Source organism: Parus major, chromosome 17 (genome assembly GCF_001522545.3).
Source record: "Parus major isolate Abel chromosome 17, Parus_major1.1, whole genome shotgun sequence".
NCBI lineage: Eukaryota > Metazoa > Chordata > Aves > Passeriformes > Paridae > Parus > Parus major.
Window position 1 is genome coordinate 3,133,027 of NC_031785.1, and position 12,032 is coordinate 3,145,058.

At 50.5% G+C, this 12,032-nt stretch overlaps 1 protein-coding gene across 4 annotated transcripts in view; it reads right to left on the minus strand.

The window, feature by feature from the left end:
• The window catches only part of COL5A1 (collagen type V alpha 1 chain), a 135,856-nt gene that overhangs the window by 74,605 nt on the left and 49,219 nt on the right, over positions 1-12,032 (minus strand). For all 4 annotated transcript variants that reach the window (XM_015645070.1, XM_015645066.1, XM_015645065.1 and 1 more), the window contains exons 5-6: positions 1,872-2,003; positions 91-237 (exon numbers count right to left, since the gene is read on the minus strand). In XM_015645070.1, coding sequence (XP_015500556.1) covers positions 91-237; positions 1,872-2,003 — 279 coding nt within the window. The remainder of the gene's footprint in view (positions 1-90; positions 238-1,871; positions 2,004-12,032) is intronic.

A 12,032-nucleotide genomic window follows, 5' to 3' on the forward strand; every position in this document is an offset into this window, starting at 1 on the left:
GGAAATAAAACATCACCATCAGAGAAACAGAAACATTCTGCATCACCCGCCCCTTTAGAAAGGTGCATCACCTTCACCCCTGCCTCCTACCTGCTTGGTTTCGGGTCTCTCTCCAGCAGCCACTTCAGGAGGGCTGGGTTTGGTGGTGGGGGTTTCTGGTTTGACAGCTTCATCCACGTCCTCGTAGTAGGGGTACTCGTAGTAGTAAGTGTCACCTTCTCCCTCCCCGTCTGTGTACTGCAAGCAGAGGAAGAGAAGCAGGAAATGAGGTGGGAGCACCCAGTGTGTCCCTGACAGCTCCTTTGGACATCACAGCTTCACTCTGCAAGTTTAGATGGGATATTTGGGAGCAATTCTTCCCTGGGAATGGGTCACCATTCCAGTGGGTCACCTGCGCCATCCCTGGAGGTGACCAAAGCCAGGCTGGATGTGGAGCAACCTGGGATTGCGGGAGGCGTCCCTGCCCATGGCAAGGGGTTGGAATTTGATAAGCTTTAAGATCTTTCCAACCCAAACCAGTGTCTCTATGATATTTTTTTACCCTCGGGCTGCTGAAACCTCCCAGATCTGCTGCACCTGACCCCCTGAGAGAGGAGCAGAAAGCCCTTGAGCCCTGCAGCCGCTCTGGCACCATTCCTGCACTGACAGCATCCGTGTGGCTTCCCATCCACCCTCGGCCTGCAGGCAGGAGGGCTTGGAAAAGCAGCTCCTTGCAGCCTTTTCCACAAGGAGTCAGTCATTCTTCAGCAAGACAGCCAAACAAAGGCGCTGGTTCCAGCCGGGCACGGCTCCGCTCCTCGCCAGCCCAGCTCTCGCTGGCAGCGGCCACCGGCGCGTGGAGGAGTTATTCCTACATGGAGCAACACAGCCTCGGGACAAGCCAGCTCTTGTTGGACTGCTGGCTCCAAAAGAAGAGTTTTATTTTCTTGCTGCCACAGATTTCCACCAAAGTGCTGTTTTATTTGTCTTATTTATTGTTTCTCCAGAAGCGCTGGCGGAGCAGTCGCGGTGCTTCCCTGGGGCTGCACCTCACCGTGAACATCCCAAAGCCCTGCTTAGGTGCTGGATTAATCTAATCCCAAAGATAAACTGGGAGGGCTGATGGCATTACTGGTTCATGGGGATTCCCTGACCCTGCAGGTCTGGGCTCAGCTGAAAGCAAATCAGCCCAAGAGAGTGGCTCAGGATGCCAGACAGCAACTGCCACGAGCTGAGGCCGCTTAAAAAAGGGCAAAATTAAAAAGGTGATGCTCATTAAAAATCACCCAGACATTTCTGACTGGGCAACAAAACATACAAATGCATCCTGCACCAGCCTTTTTTATTGTGTTTTCTTTTTTTAAAGAAAAGCCCTGGGGTTAACCCTTCAGACAAAAATTATTGGGCACAACAGCATCTAGGGATGACCTGGGAGCATTTCTGCCAAAATGAAATTCAAATCAAATCCAGGGGAAATATGGTTCTCCCTCCTTTAACACCTGTTGTTTCACAGACAAATATTGAGAGAGAACTGTTTAATCCTGCTACAGGTCCAAAAGTACAACTTGAAATTTAGAAACAGGTGCTGTTTCTAAACAGGAGTGGAGCTGCCAGGGAAGGGCATTAATCCACACTTGGCTCACGTTGTCTCTCCTGTGTTTCTGAGCTCCAAGAGGATGCTCCTTTCAGTCTTTGGAAATGGCAGGAGCTCAGAAAGAAGGGAACTCCCAAGAGCCAAACCCAAAATCTGCAAATCCTAAGAACAAGCTCAGTCTTGGATGTTGGAGATGAACCGCAGGGAAGCTGAGCGGGAGGAAGGAGCCACGTATTTGCAAGGGTGATACAAACCCAAATATTGGTGATTCTGCCCCAAACCATCCCGAGAGACTCACGTATTCATCCTGGTTGGGGTCCTGGGACTGGGGGGAGTCGGGGATGGCGGTGTCACAGTCGGGGCTGTAGTGCTCACAGTACTCCAGGGCTGCCCGCGGGTCTGCCACGATCAGGAGCTGCTGGATGTCACCCTGCAGGGACGGGAGCACAGAGGGTCAGGGATGGCTGGGGACACCAGCCCGAGGCTGCAGTCAAAGCCAGAAACACAAAGAAATGAAAAGCAAAACACGTGGCAGGGCCACCTTCCTGACACGAGCCAGGGGAAAACCTCCATGTCCAGGGAGCAGCTGCTTTCCTTGAGCTGCTCCACGAGGTGTGAACCCATTGTGCTTCATCCCCAGCCCAAATCCACCTCCCCAAAAGACAAATCACCCAGTGCCACTGCACTGACAGCTCCAAGCAAGGTAGGTGCAGGAAAACTAAGAGAAAAGAGCTTTGTAGCCCCCAAATCAGCAATAAAACAATTTATTTCCACCTGGCCCTGTGCAGGGCTGCAGAGTCACCCTGTCCAGTACCAAAATCTGCTTATTGGCCTCAAAACTTCTCTGCTTCTCCCAGCCCACCAGCTGGTCTCACATCATCTGTCACTCACATCACATTTTACATCTTGCCTCACCTCCATGTTCCACCCTCAGACACAGCAAGAGATTAGAAATGCCTCTGATAAACCCAGCAAAGAGCAAAGAGAGGATTTCTGTACTGAAAACCAGGTGCAGAGGAAGCTCATTAGGCACCAGGGCTGGTTAATGGAGCAGCTGCTCCCTGCAGCCACAGCCCGAAGGTCAGAGCAGGAATTGCTCTTGAGTTCCTGAAGAGCCACCACGCTGCTCAACCACGATGCCAAAATCCAGTTCATTCAGCAGACAGTTACATAAGACTTTACTACTTGGATGCTTAGAGCTGATACTTTAATTAGGAGAGGGAAAAAAACTATTCCTATTTAATAATAGACAAACATGTCTAAAGCATCAGGGAGAGAAGCAGGAGCATTACAGCAAAACTGGGAGGATGATTTGGGCAGTAATAGGAACCAGAAGCTCCAAAGGGAGCCTGGCCAGACTGGCAAACAGCCTCGTGGAAAAGGATATTTTTGAAATTATGGCCCAAATCTGCCTTGGTGTCGCTGGATCATGGACGTGTCCCACTGACTTCCACCCCCAAAAAAGGGAATGCTGTTCACATTTTAGGCAGAGATCCACTGGGAAGGGAAAGGAGGTCACCAGGAGCCCTGGACACACCAGGCCTGGGGGGAAGGAGCAGCTCAGAGCTGCCTGGAGCTCCCTCCTCCATTCCCAGGTTGTCACTTCCCTCCCTGCAGCAGCTCCTGAACATCTGGGCACCTCTCAGACCTACCCCAGCCACCCTTCAAGGAGCATTCACTGGAGCTCATTAGTCATTGTTTCCAGTGAATAACCTTTACAAAATTAACAGAGACGTCTGCAAAGTGGGTTTCAGTTTTCCATTTTTAAAACGAGAAACATCTTTCCTTCCCTTTCCTTTTTCTTTTAAATATAAATCCACTCCTGCCATTACTATTCCAGCTTTTTCTTTTTCAATGTAACCACCAAAACTGGGCTTAGAGTATTGGGAAAACACAAAATCCCAAGTTTTTTGCCTGGTAGAACATTTCCCTTTTCCAAGCAGCTCTGGCCACCACCTGCCCATGGCACCCAGAGGGGAGCTGGGCCATGGTGGGACCTCCAGGACATCCCCCAGCCCCCAGTGGGGGCACTCAGGCCATAAATTACATACCCATCCCTGTCTCCAAAGGAACCCCAGAGCTCCAAACCTGCTCCTTTGAAATTCCCTCCAGCAGGGAATACCCAACCCAGCCAAGGAAATCTGTGGATTTCCTTGATGTGATGATGTGAAAACCCTCCCAGCTGCTATTTCTGCCCACAGGACCTTGGGCACCCCTCCCTGACACCTCAGCTAAGCCATTTGTGCCCTTCTCTCCCTCAGGTGCTTGAAGCTCCTGGTTTTCCATGGGAAGATGGGAAGTTCCTGGCATTGTTGGGATAAGCTGAAATAAACCAGCCCCAAAGCAGACCTGGGACTTGTCTCCAAGAGGCAGGGGAGGCTGAAAAAGCTTTTTCTCCCTGATAAGGTTGGATTTACACCTCACGGAGAGCTGATAGGCTGCATCCCATAAGTGACCAGGGCTGGAACTGCCTTTCCTCAAGGAACAGATAAAGCAAGGAAAGGCATCTCGGCTAAACACAGTGCCAAAGGTTAAGCAGAGGAGAATTTGCTAAAGCTGGGTTTGTTTTTAGTCTCAGCTGATGGCAGCTCCTGAGCTGTGGCTGGGGAGAAAACCTTGATCCCACCCTGCTGCCCTGCAGGAGACTGGGCATCCTCAGAGAGAGAGAGATCCTTGGAGAATATGGGAAAAAAACCACCTGGAAATCCCACAGCAGAGAACTGAACCTGAACACACCAAAGGACAGCGTGGGCCCCACGGTTTCTGCTGAGTGAGAGGGGGAGGCTGAGCAGGGGAAGCTTCCTGCTCATTCTGGGTCAAGAACCTGGGAAAATCAGTGCGTAACTGAATAAATTTGGGATGCGGGGAGCGCCGGGAAAAAGCATCAGACGGCTCCGTCAGAGCTCACCACGCTTCACCAGCATCGCTCCACAGGCTGCTATTTCCCCTTTCCTTTTCAAACCCAATCAATCACCAAAGCTCATCCTTGTCTTCTTCCAGCCTGCAAAATCCAGGAGGCTCCTGAATTTGGGAGGAATGAGAGCCCTGGGGAGCACCCAAGCCCCAGCACAGAGCCAGGGGCTGAGCAGCTCAGGGCAGGGGGAAGGAGGAGAGCTCAGCCCATTCATCTTTGTTTTATTCCCAGCAAGCACCCAGCACTGGGGGATACCCCGTGCTAACACTTGTAAAAAGCAGACAGGAGTAAAAACCTTGTTAGCAAGATTCCCAGTCAATTGACCTCATCCCTCAGCGCCAAACAATAAAATGGGCTAATTTAGCCCGCAGTAAAAAGCCCCACTATCTGCACCTCACAAAAGCTGCACAAAGCTCTGCTGTCAAGAGCCCCATTTCTGTGATTTAAAAAGCCGACTTTAAATAGAGCGAGCCGCGCTGGGAGGTTCGGGAGCCTTTTGTGTCCTCTCGAGTGTGTTGCCGCTAATAAATTGTGCCCAGGGATGCAGGGATGCTGGCTGGCAGAGGAGAGGCAGCCCTGCTCCCATTCCTCCCTCAAGTGTCCGTTTGTTTCCCTGTTTTGGTCACAAACCACCCCAAAATCCCCTTCCCGGTTGGATTTTTGCAGCGCTAACGAAGATCCCGTTAATCCACACACACAGATCTGGGTGGGACAGGCTTTTCCGAGAGAGACAACTTAAAAATGTACCAATAAAGGGCTTTAAAGACCTGACCAGCTAAATCAAAGACTTATTTTCAAGTAATGAGTTATTTTAGGCAGGGAGCAAGACAGAAACACTCTGGTGTTGCTTTGTAGAAGTCACCAGCAGCGTCCTCCAGCCACCCACACAGTGGGAAAAGTTCTTTTTTGGTCTGGCAATGAGTTGGGCACAAGGTTCAAGGAAGTTCTCCAGTGACTGGAACACTTGGTAGCATCCAGAGGCTGAGCTCAGTTGTGTTTTACTTGTTTAACAAAAAAAAAAAATGAAGCAGAGAATAAAAAATCTTGCCTTTTTTATTTTTTTTAATTTTTTTTTTTTTTAAATTTGCCTGCAAATAACCACAATTTCATCCATTAGTAGAGGCAGTGTTTAAAAAAGGGGATAAATCACATTTTGGCCTTTATTGCTAAAACTTCTGGTGAAGAGGAAGAGGCAGGACAGCACATTTCTGAAGAGGACTGTGAGTTGTGAGGGTTTCATTTGCTCCACCAGACAGATGGAAGTGCTAACTGTCAGGACCAGTAAGGATCTGCCTGACATTTATGGTAAAGCCATTTATGCCTGATGACTCATTTGCTTTATGGATTAATTTCCATCAAAGCCAGTTTAACTCAACTCCCCAGCCAGCTCCCAGACAAGGCTGGAAAAGCTCTTTCTGGAGCATTTTTTAACACTTATTCTATATGCGTGCAAAAAATGTCACATCACTTCCAATGACATCAACTTCAGGAACTCGGAGGAATCGTTGTGGTTCAATGAGAAAAGAAAAACAGCTGGGGAGGAGGATCAGAGTGACTTCATCTGGCACTGGCAGCAGCTCCCTGAATCCTGGGATTTTTCAGGGTTCCCATTGATTATTAACTGGACTCGGGTTAGGGCATCACCCCAAAAGTCTGAGATTCAGCATCCCTAAGAGTAAATCCTGCAGGATGTGCTTTTGGAAACTCCTGCATTTAAACTGGATAAACACAGGCCCAGGGTGAACAACAGTAATGTGAAATCTTCACAATTAGTGGGATTTATCCTGACAAACTCCCTGGCTCCAGAACCCCAATCCCAGTCAGAGGCTGAAGAGGGGCAGGGGTTCAGTGCAGCTCCAGGATGAAGTGGAAGCTCAGCCTCCAAAACCCCTAATCCCTGTCCTGGAGCCAGCCTGGCAGCCCTTGGATGTTCCACTTGATAAATCCTGTCACCAGCACTTCCCAAGGATTCTCAAAGTGCTGTTGGAGACATCAGCAAAGGGGCTCAGGAATCACCACAACCCCAGCTCTGCCACATGGAAACCCCAAAAATCAGCGGTGCTGGAGGTGCTCAGAGCATCCCAGAGCCCTTCCTTTAAACACAGCAGCTCCAGAAAAGCAGCAAAACTGCAGCAATGGGGTCAAAAAAGGCTCAGCATCCCCCCCAGTCCCTGTCCCCCTGTCCTGAGACAGGAGTGACCTCACCAGACAGAGCAGCCCGTGCCTGAAGAGCCTCCTTTGGGCTCCCAGAGTGGCTGCACTACAAAATTGGAATGCAATTGTTGAAAGTTTGGCTAAATAATAATAAATTTAAAATAACAACAACAAAAAAAGGGAGCTCACACACAGCCGTGACTCAGCTACAGATTCCTGGTGGTTTGGCTAAATCCAGCTGGATGTTTGTGTCCCCATCCTGCTCAGAGGGGCTGCAGGGCTGGATGGGGCTGCTCTGCTGTCCCAGCTCTGGGGTTACCACAAGAACAGCTCCTGCTGCTCTGGGCACTCGGAGAGGAGCCTCTGCCCAGCCCTCTTTGGAAAATACAGCTTCAATTAAGCAGAGCGGGGAGAGAAGTCTCACCAGAACTAAAGGTGGCTCCAGACCCCCTCGAGGGCTGGGAAAAGTTTCTGGTTTTCACTGCATCTCTGTGTGGGGACTCGAGGAAACCCCTCAGCCCAGTCCTGCAGCCCCAGCCCAGCCAGGAGCATCCCTGATGTTGGGCTTGCAGAACACAAACACAGCAATTATCACAGCCCACCAGCCTCTTCCCCTGACCACAGCAGCAAGAGGGAAATCAGCCCTCTGGCTCGATGGTAATTAACCTCTCTGGTAATTTCTCAACCTTTCTATTTTACAGTCCCTGGGAGGAAGCCAATTTCCCATCATGTGAGGATCCATGAGCTCGCTGTTCCTCCTGGCTGCTGGGTTTGAAGGAATAGGGCAGGGGAGTGTGGTCCCCTCCTTGTCCCCTTCCCTGAACCCTGGGACTTCTCCCTGCTGGCTCCAGCACCCAGCCCTGCCCCAACACAAGAACAAATCCGATTTCTTCCACCCATAACTGCTGGATCCTCGGGCCAGCAGCCTCGTGGCTGTTGTTTAAAATTAAATTAAGACTCATGCCTTAAAATTAAGGGGCTTTTTGGAGCAAAGGGTTGCTTGCAGAGCCCACAGAACACTTTAGGTCTGTCTGTGTGGGACTCCTCGCTGGAAGGGAAGGACAAGCCATTCCCTCAGAGGGGAACAAAAGCCAGATGGCTTTGCTAATTCTGGAAAGCTCTCCTGAAGAAGCTGTTGCTCTGCCAACACCCAAATACCAGTCAAGGACTCCATGGCAGGGCAGGAGGCACCAACACAAGGTTCATTTCCATATCCAAGGTGGATACTTCCCATCCCAATCCCAGAGTCAGTAACCCTGCCCTAAAGCAAACACTCCCCGCAGGCACAACCCCGAGCACCCTCTGAGCAGCTGTGGAGCCAGAGCTGATGCCAAAGTCCTTTTTTTGTGAACTCAGAGCTCATTCCCAGAGGCAACACCCCCAGGATTCACCCCAGGATGGATTATTTACATGGCAGTGCTTTCCAGGACCCAGCCACCTTACAGCTTCCCTCTCTCAATGGGGGGGAAAATATTTTCTTGCCTTCCCAAGTTTGTCAAACCCATTAATCACAGCTGGCTCTTTCCTGCCACTTTCCAAGGAATCCTCACCAAATGCTGACAGCCCCAAACTGCTCCCTGCAGCCCCCTGTGACAGCTCTGAACTCCCCCTCTCCTCAGCTGCCCCCTGCTCCCCTCAGTGTCACCTCCTGCCCCACAGCTTCCCCTCCAGGGACCAGGGGTGCCCTGGAGAGAACAGAAAAATGTAAAAGCCTGACCAGGCTCAAATGGACATTTCATGATGGGGCAAGAGCCCAGGCCAAGCTCCAGACTGCTCTTCCTACCCAGCACTGCTTCCACCCCAGCCACTTCACCCGAGGCCTCCATCCTTTCAGAGAAACACCCAATAATGCCTTTGAAGATCCCCAAAAGCTCTGGTGCTGCTTCAGCCTTTGTATTTCACCCTCCTCAGCCTTGCCCTGCCTGAGGGGCTGCAGTGCTGGGATGAAGCGTTTCCTGCACACCGTGTCCCAGAAATGAGCTTTGCTTCCACCACAGCAATCCAACTTCCCCAGCCCTCTGCCAGTGCCCAGACCTTGGAGATTGAGTCTTTGTCGAAAAATTGACCAAAAGAGTGGGAAAAACTCCAGCCCAGGCAAATTAACAGCATGTCATTCAATTCAGATCCAGGAATTCTGGGGACACGGGGCAGAGAGCAAAACAATCCTTGAGGCAGAGGCAGCTCAGAAAACAGGGAGTGTTGGCAGGAACACAGGAAAAAGCAAACCTACAAAGTATTTACTGCAAGGCCATCCTAGCAGTGTATTTCTCCAGGGTTTTTTTGGGTTTTCCAAGCTGGAAGAGGCACTGTGGGAAGGGCAGAGCACCCCTCAGCAGGGCTGTCCTACCCAGCCCTCCTCCATCCTGGCGTGGTGGGACAGAGCACAAGAGCCACAGCTGGGATTTCCTGTAGGAAATGGGAAGATTTAAGGTAGGGAACACAAGCAGGAAGACGTGGAGTGAGGTTGGAGAGCCCTGTCCCTGCATCCCGGGCCAGGCAGGCCCCTCCCAGCCAGGGGATGTGTCCAGCTGTCCCCTGACTCATGTCTGGAGCTCCAAACCACCAGACGTGGGCTGTGAGTTCCCTTCAGAGCACAAAAGTGGTTTTTCAGTGGTTGTTTAGTGTTTGCTGCAGGGGATTCCACCAGAGAGCAGGAGCCATCCTGAGGAAAAATGATCCCACAGCTTCTGGTTTTCCTCCTGCCTGACATCAGCCCTGGGAGCCTGGTGGCATCACCACTGCAGCCCTTTGGGACCAAATATTGGCAAGATTTGGGTTTTCACTTCCACTTCACTTTCCCTGCTCAGCCAGCTCCTTCTTAAAACAGGATTTGTCTGCATTTCTCCTCCCCGAGCCCACGAGCTCCTCGGAGGGATGGGGAGGTACGGCCAGAGAGCAGCAGCCAAGCACTGGGGACTGCAGGAAAGGGAAAAGGCAGCCAAGGTGCCTTAAAAAAATAATAAAGCTGCTAAAAACACCCAGAGAGAGATATCCTTAAATCAACAACCTGCTCAGCCGCCCTGCTTGGCTATTTTTATATATTTATGTCTGTTGAACAAACCACAATTTATCTCCCGGGGTTTTTGGGTGCAAAACAATCGGTGCTGGCCATGGAAAGCAGGATGGGGCTGAATGGTTTCTGCAGTCCCAGTCTGGAAGGGAGGGTGGACTGGGAGAGGGGCTGCTGGGACAAAAGGCTGCTTTATATTCCCTCCTTCTCTCCACCCTGGCCAAGCCCTGTGCTAGCACAGGCAAAAATCATATGAGAGGCAAAAATAATACCAGAGGTTTCTGCAGCTCTTTTGCAAAGAGGGGGAAAATAATGGCACAGTTCAGGTTTTTAAAGGGCAAAGAATAGAAAGAAAGGAAAGAAGATCCCCCTGACAGTCCCACTTCTCTCCATCCCAATAAAGAGAGAACATCACTATAGGAAAATGAAACCTGAGAGCAAAGTCAGTCTTTATATTTGCAAAATGAGCATTTTTAAACTTTTCTTTTTTAATTGTGTGCTCTGAGCAGATGGTCTGAGCCCCCCCCAGCAGATCAGAAACACATGTGAAGAGCCAGGAACCTGAGCCACAGGTTTTTATTAAACTGTAGTTCAAATTTCATCCCACTGAAGTGAATATTTTCTCTCCAAAGCAGCAGCTGCATGGTGGGTCACCCCTCAGAGGTGGTTTATAAATGTCCACACATGCAGCTCCCCTGCCTGGGTGTTCCCTGGGTGCTGATAGCCCTGAGGGGTCTCAGTGATGCCACAACCAGGTGGCTGAGGCTGATTTTGGCTCTCTAAGCCTGGATATTTGTCCTTGGGACACTTTCAGATGACTTCAACCAGCTCCTCCAGTGAGAGAGGTAAAAACACCCAGATCTGGGTAATTCTGGAAGATTTCTGTCCCTGCTGCAGGACAGGAGCTGGAGCTGTCACCAGAGATTCTCACTGCCCTGGGCTGGGAACCTTGCACTGGATCTAATTTGGATCTAATTAACCCATCACAAACCAGGCTTGTCTGGAAGAAATAACTCCTCTGCTAGCTTAGTTTGGAGCTGCTGGGCAAGGTGTCCCTTCGATTTCAGGGAGAGAAGGGGAAAAAAATAGGTAAAAAACCTTCCTGCAGAACACCCTCCCAAAGTGCCTCGGTTTTCTTTGGCTGCTCCCAAGCTGCCATGAACACAGCAAAGAGTCTGACCTGCTGTTCCCCTGTCCAGTTTTGACTGAGAAGGGGGAAACTCGGTTCTGAGGAGAGCTGGAAGGAGAGGAAGGCAGGTTTGGGGTGTGCTTGGCACGGCCAAACCATGTCCCAGGGAAGGGGGGAGCTGAGGTCAGACCTGGGTCCTCAGCAAACCTCTCCTGTCTGGGGCATTAATGGGGCCTCCAGTCACAACCAGCTCATTTTTAACCCCCACAGGGAGCTCAGGCAGGGCTGGATCTCTCCCTACAAGGATCTTACTCAGAGGAAACACTTGGAGTAGAGCTGTTGTAGGCATTTCCTAGAGGGAAACACCTTCACCAAAGGAACAAGCACTCTGTGTTTACAACTGTCCCTAAATATTCACCTCATGGGCACCAGAAACCACGTGGAGTGATTTCATCTGAAGGTTTAAAGCCAGCCATGAGGAAACTCTCTCCTCTCATCAATTCATTAGGATAACACTGCATTTTTTTGGCTGCTTTCCCCCCAAAATCAAGCCCTGGGTGATCCCTCTGTGCAGCCGCAGGTGTGTCCGTCTATCCCAATAATTCTTCCATCTGATGGCTGATTTCAATCATTTGTGACAGGGAGAAGAGGCTTGGGATAATTAAACTGCCATAAATGTCATGGAAACAGACAGCCCAGGAAAAGAAATCATCCCTCTCATCTGATCAGACCCAGGCACGCACCAAACATCTCTTTAATGTCCCCACCACCCCTTTCATGTCCCTACCAGAAGCTGAGACAACCACGAGACACAAATTAGAAGGAATCCAGGCCTGACTAATCCCAGAGCATCTCTGAGCTTCCCAATTCCCACAGCTGCTGGAAAAAGACGAGCTGAGGGCACCACAAAATGAGCAGTTTTCCTTCCCTTTGTGCCTATCCATGGAAAAAGAAAAACCCTTCTCAATTTTCCAGCCCCAAGACAGATGGAGGAAGAAAGGGAGCATGTCCAGGTCTCAGCTAAGGCAGATTCCAGAGGGATTTCATGGGATACAGCAGATCCCAAGGCTCTGTGGATAGCTGTCAGCAGATCCAGGCTGGCACTGCCACCCAGGTGACCTCAGATGAGCCTTTCCAGTGGCAGCTCCATCTGTACAACACACTTGGAATCATTCCTGCCCCTCCTAACACTGCTTGGAGTTATTTTTTCCCCTCTGTGACCACACAGCAGCCTGGCACTCTGTGATTTCTG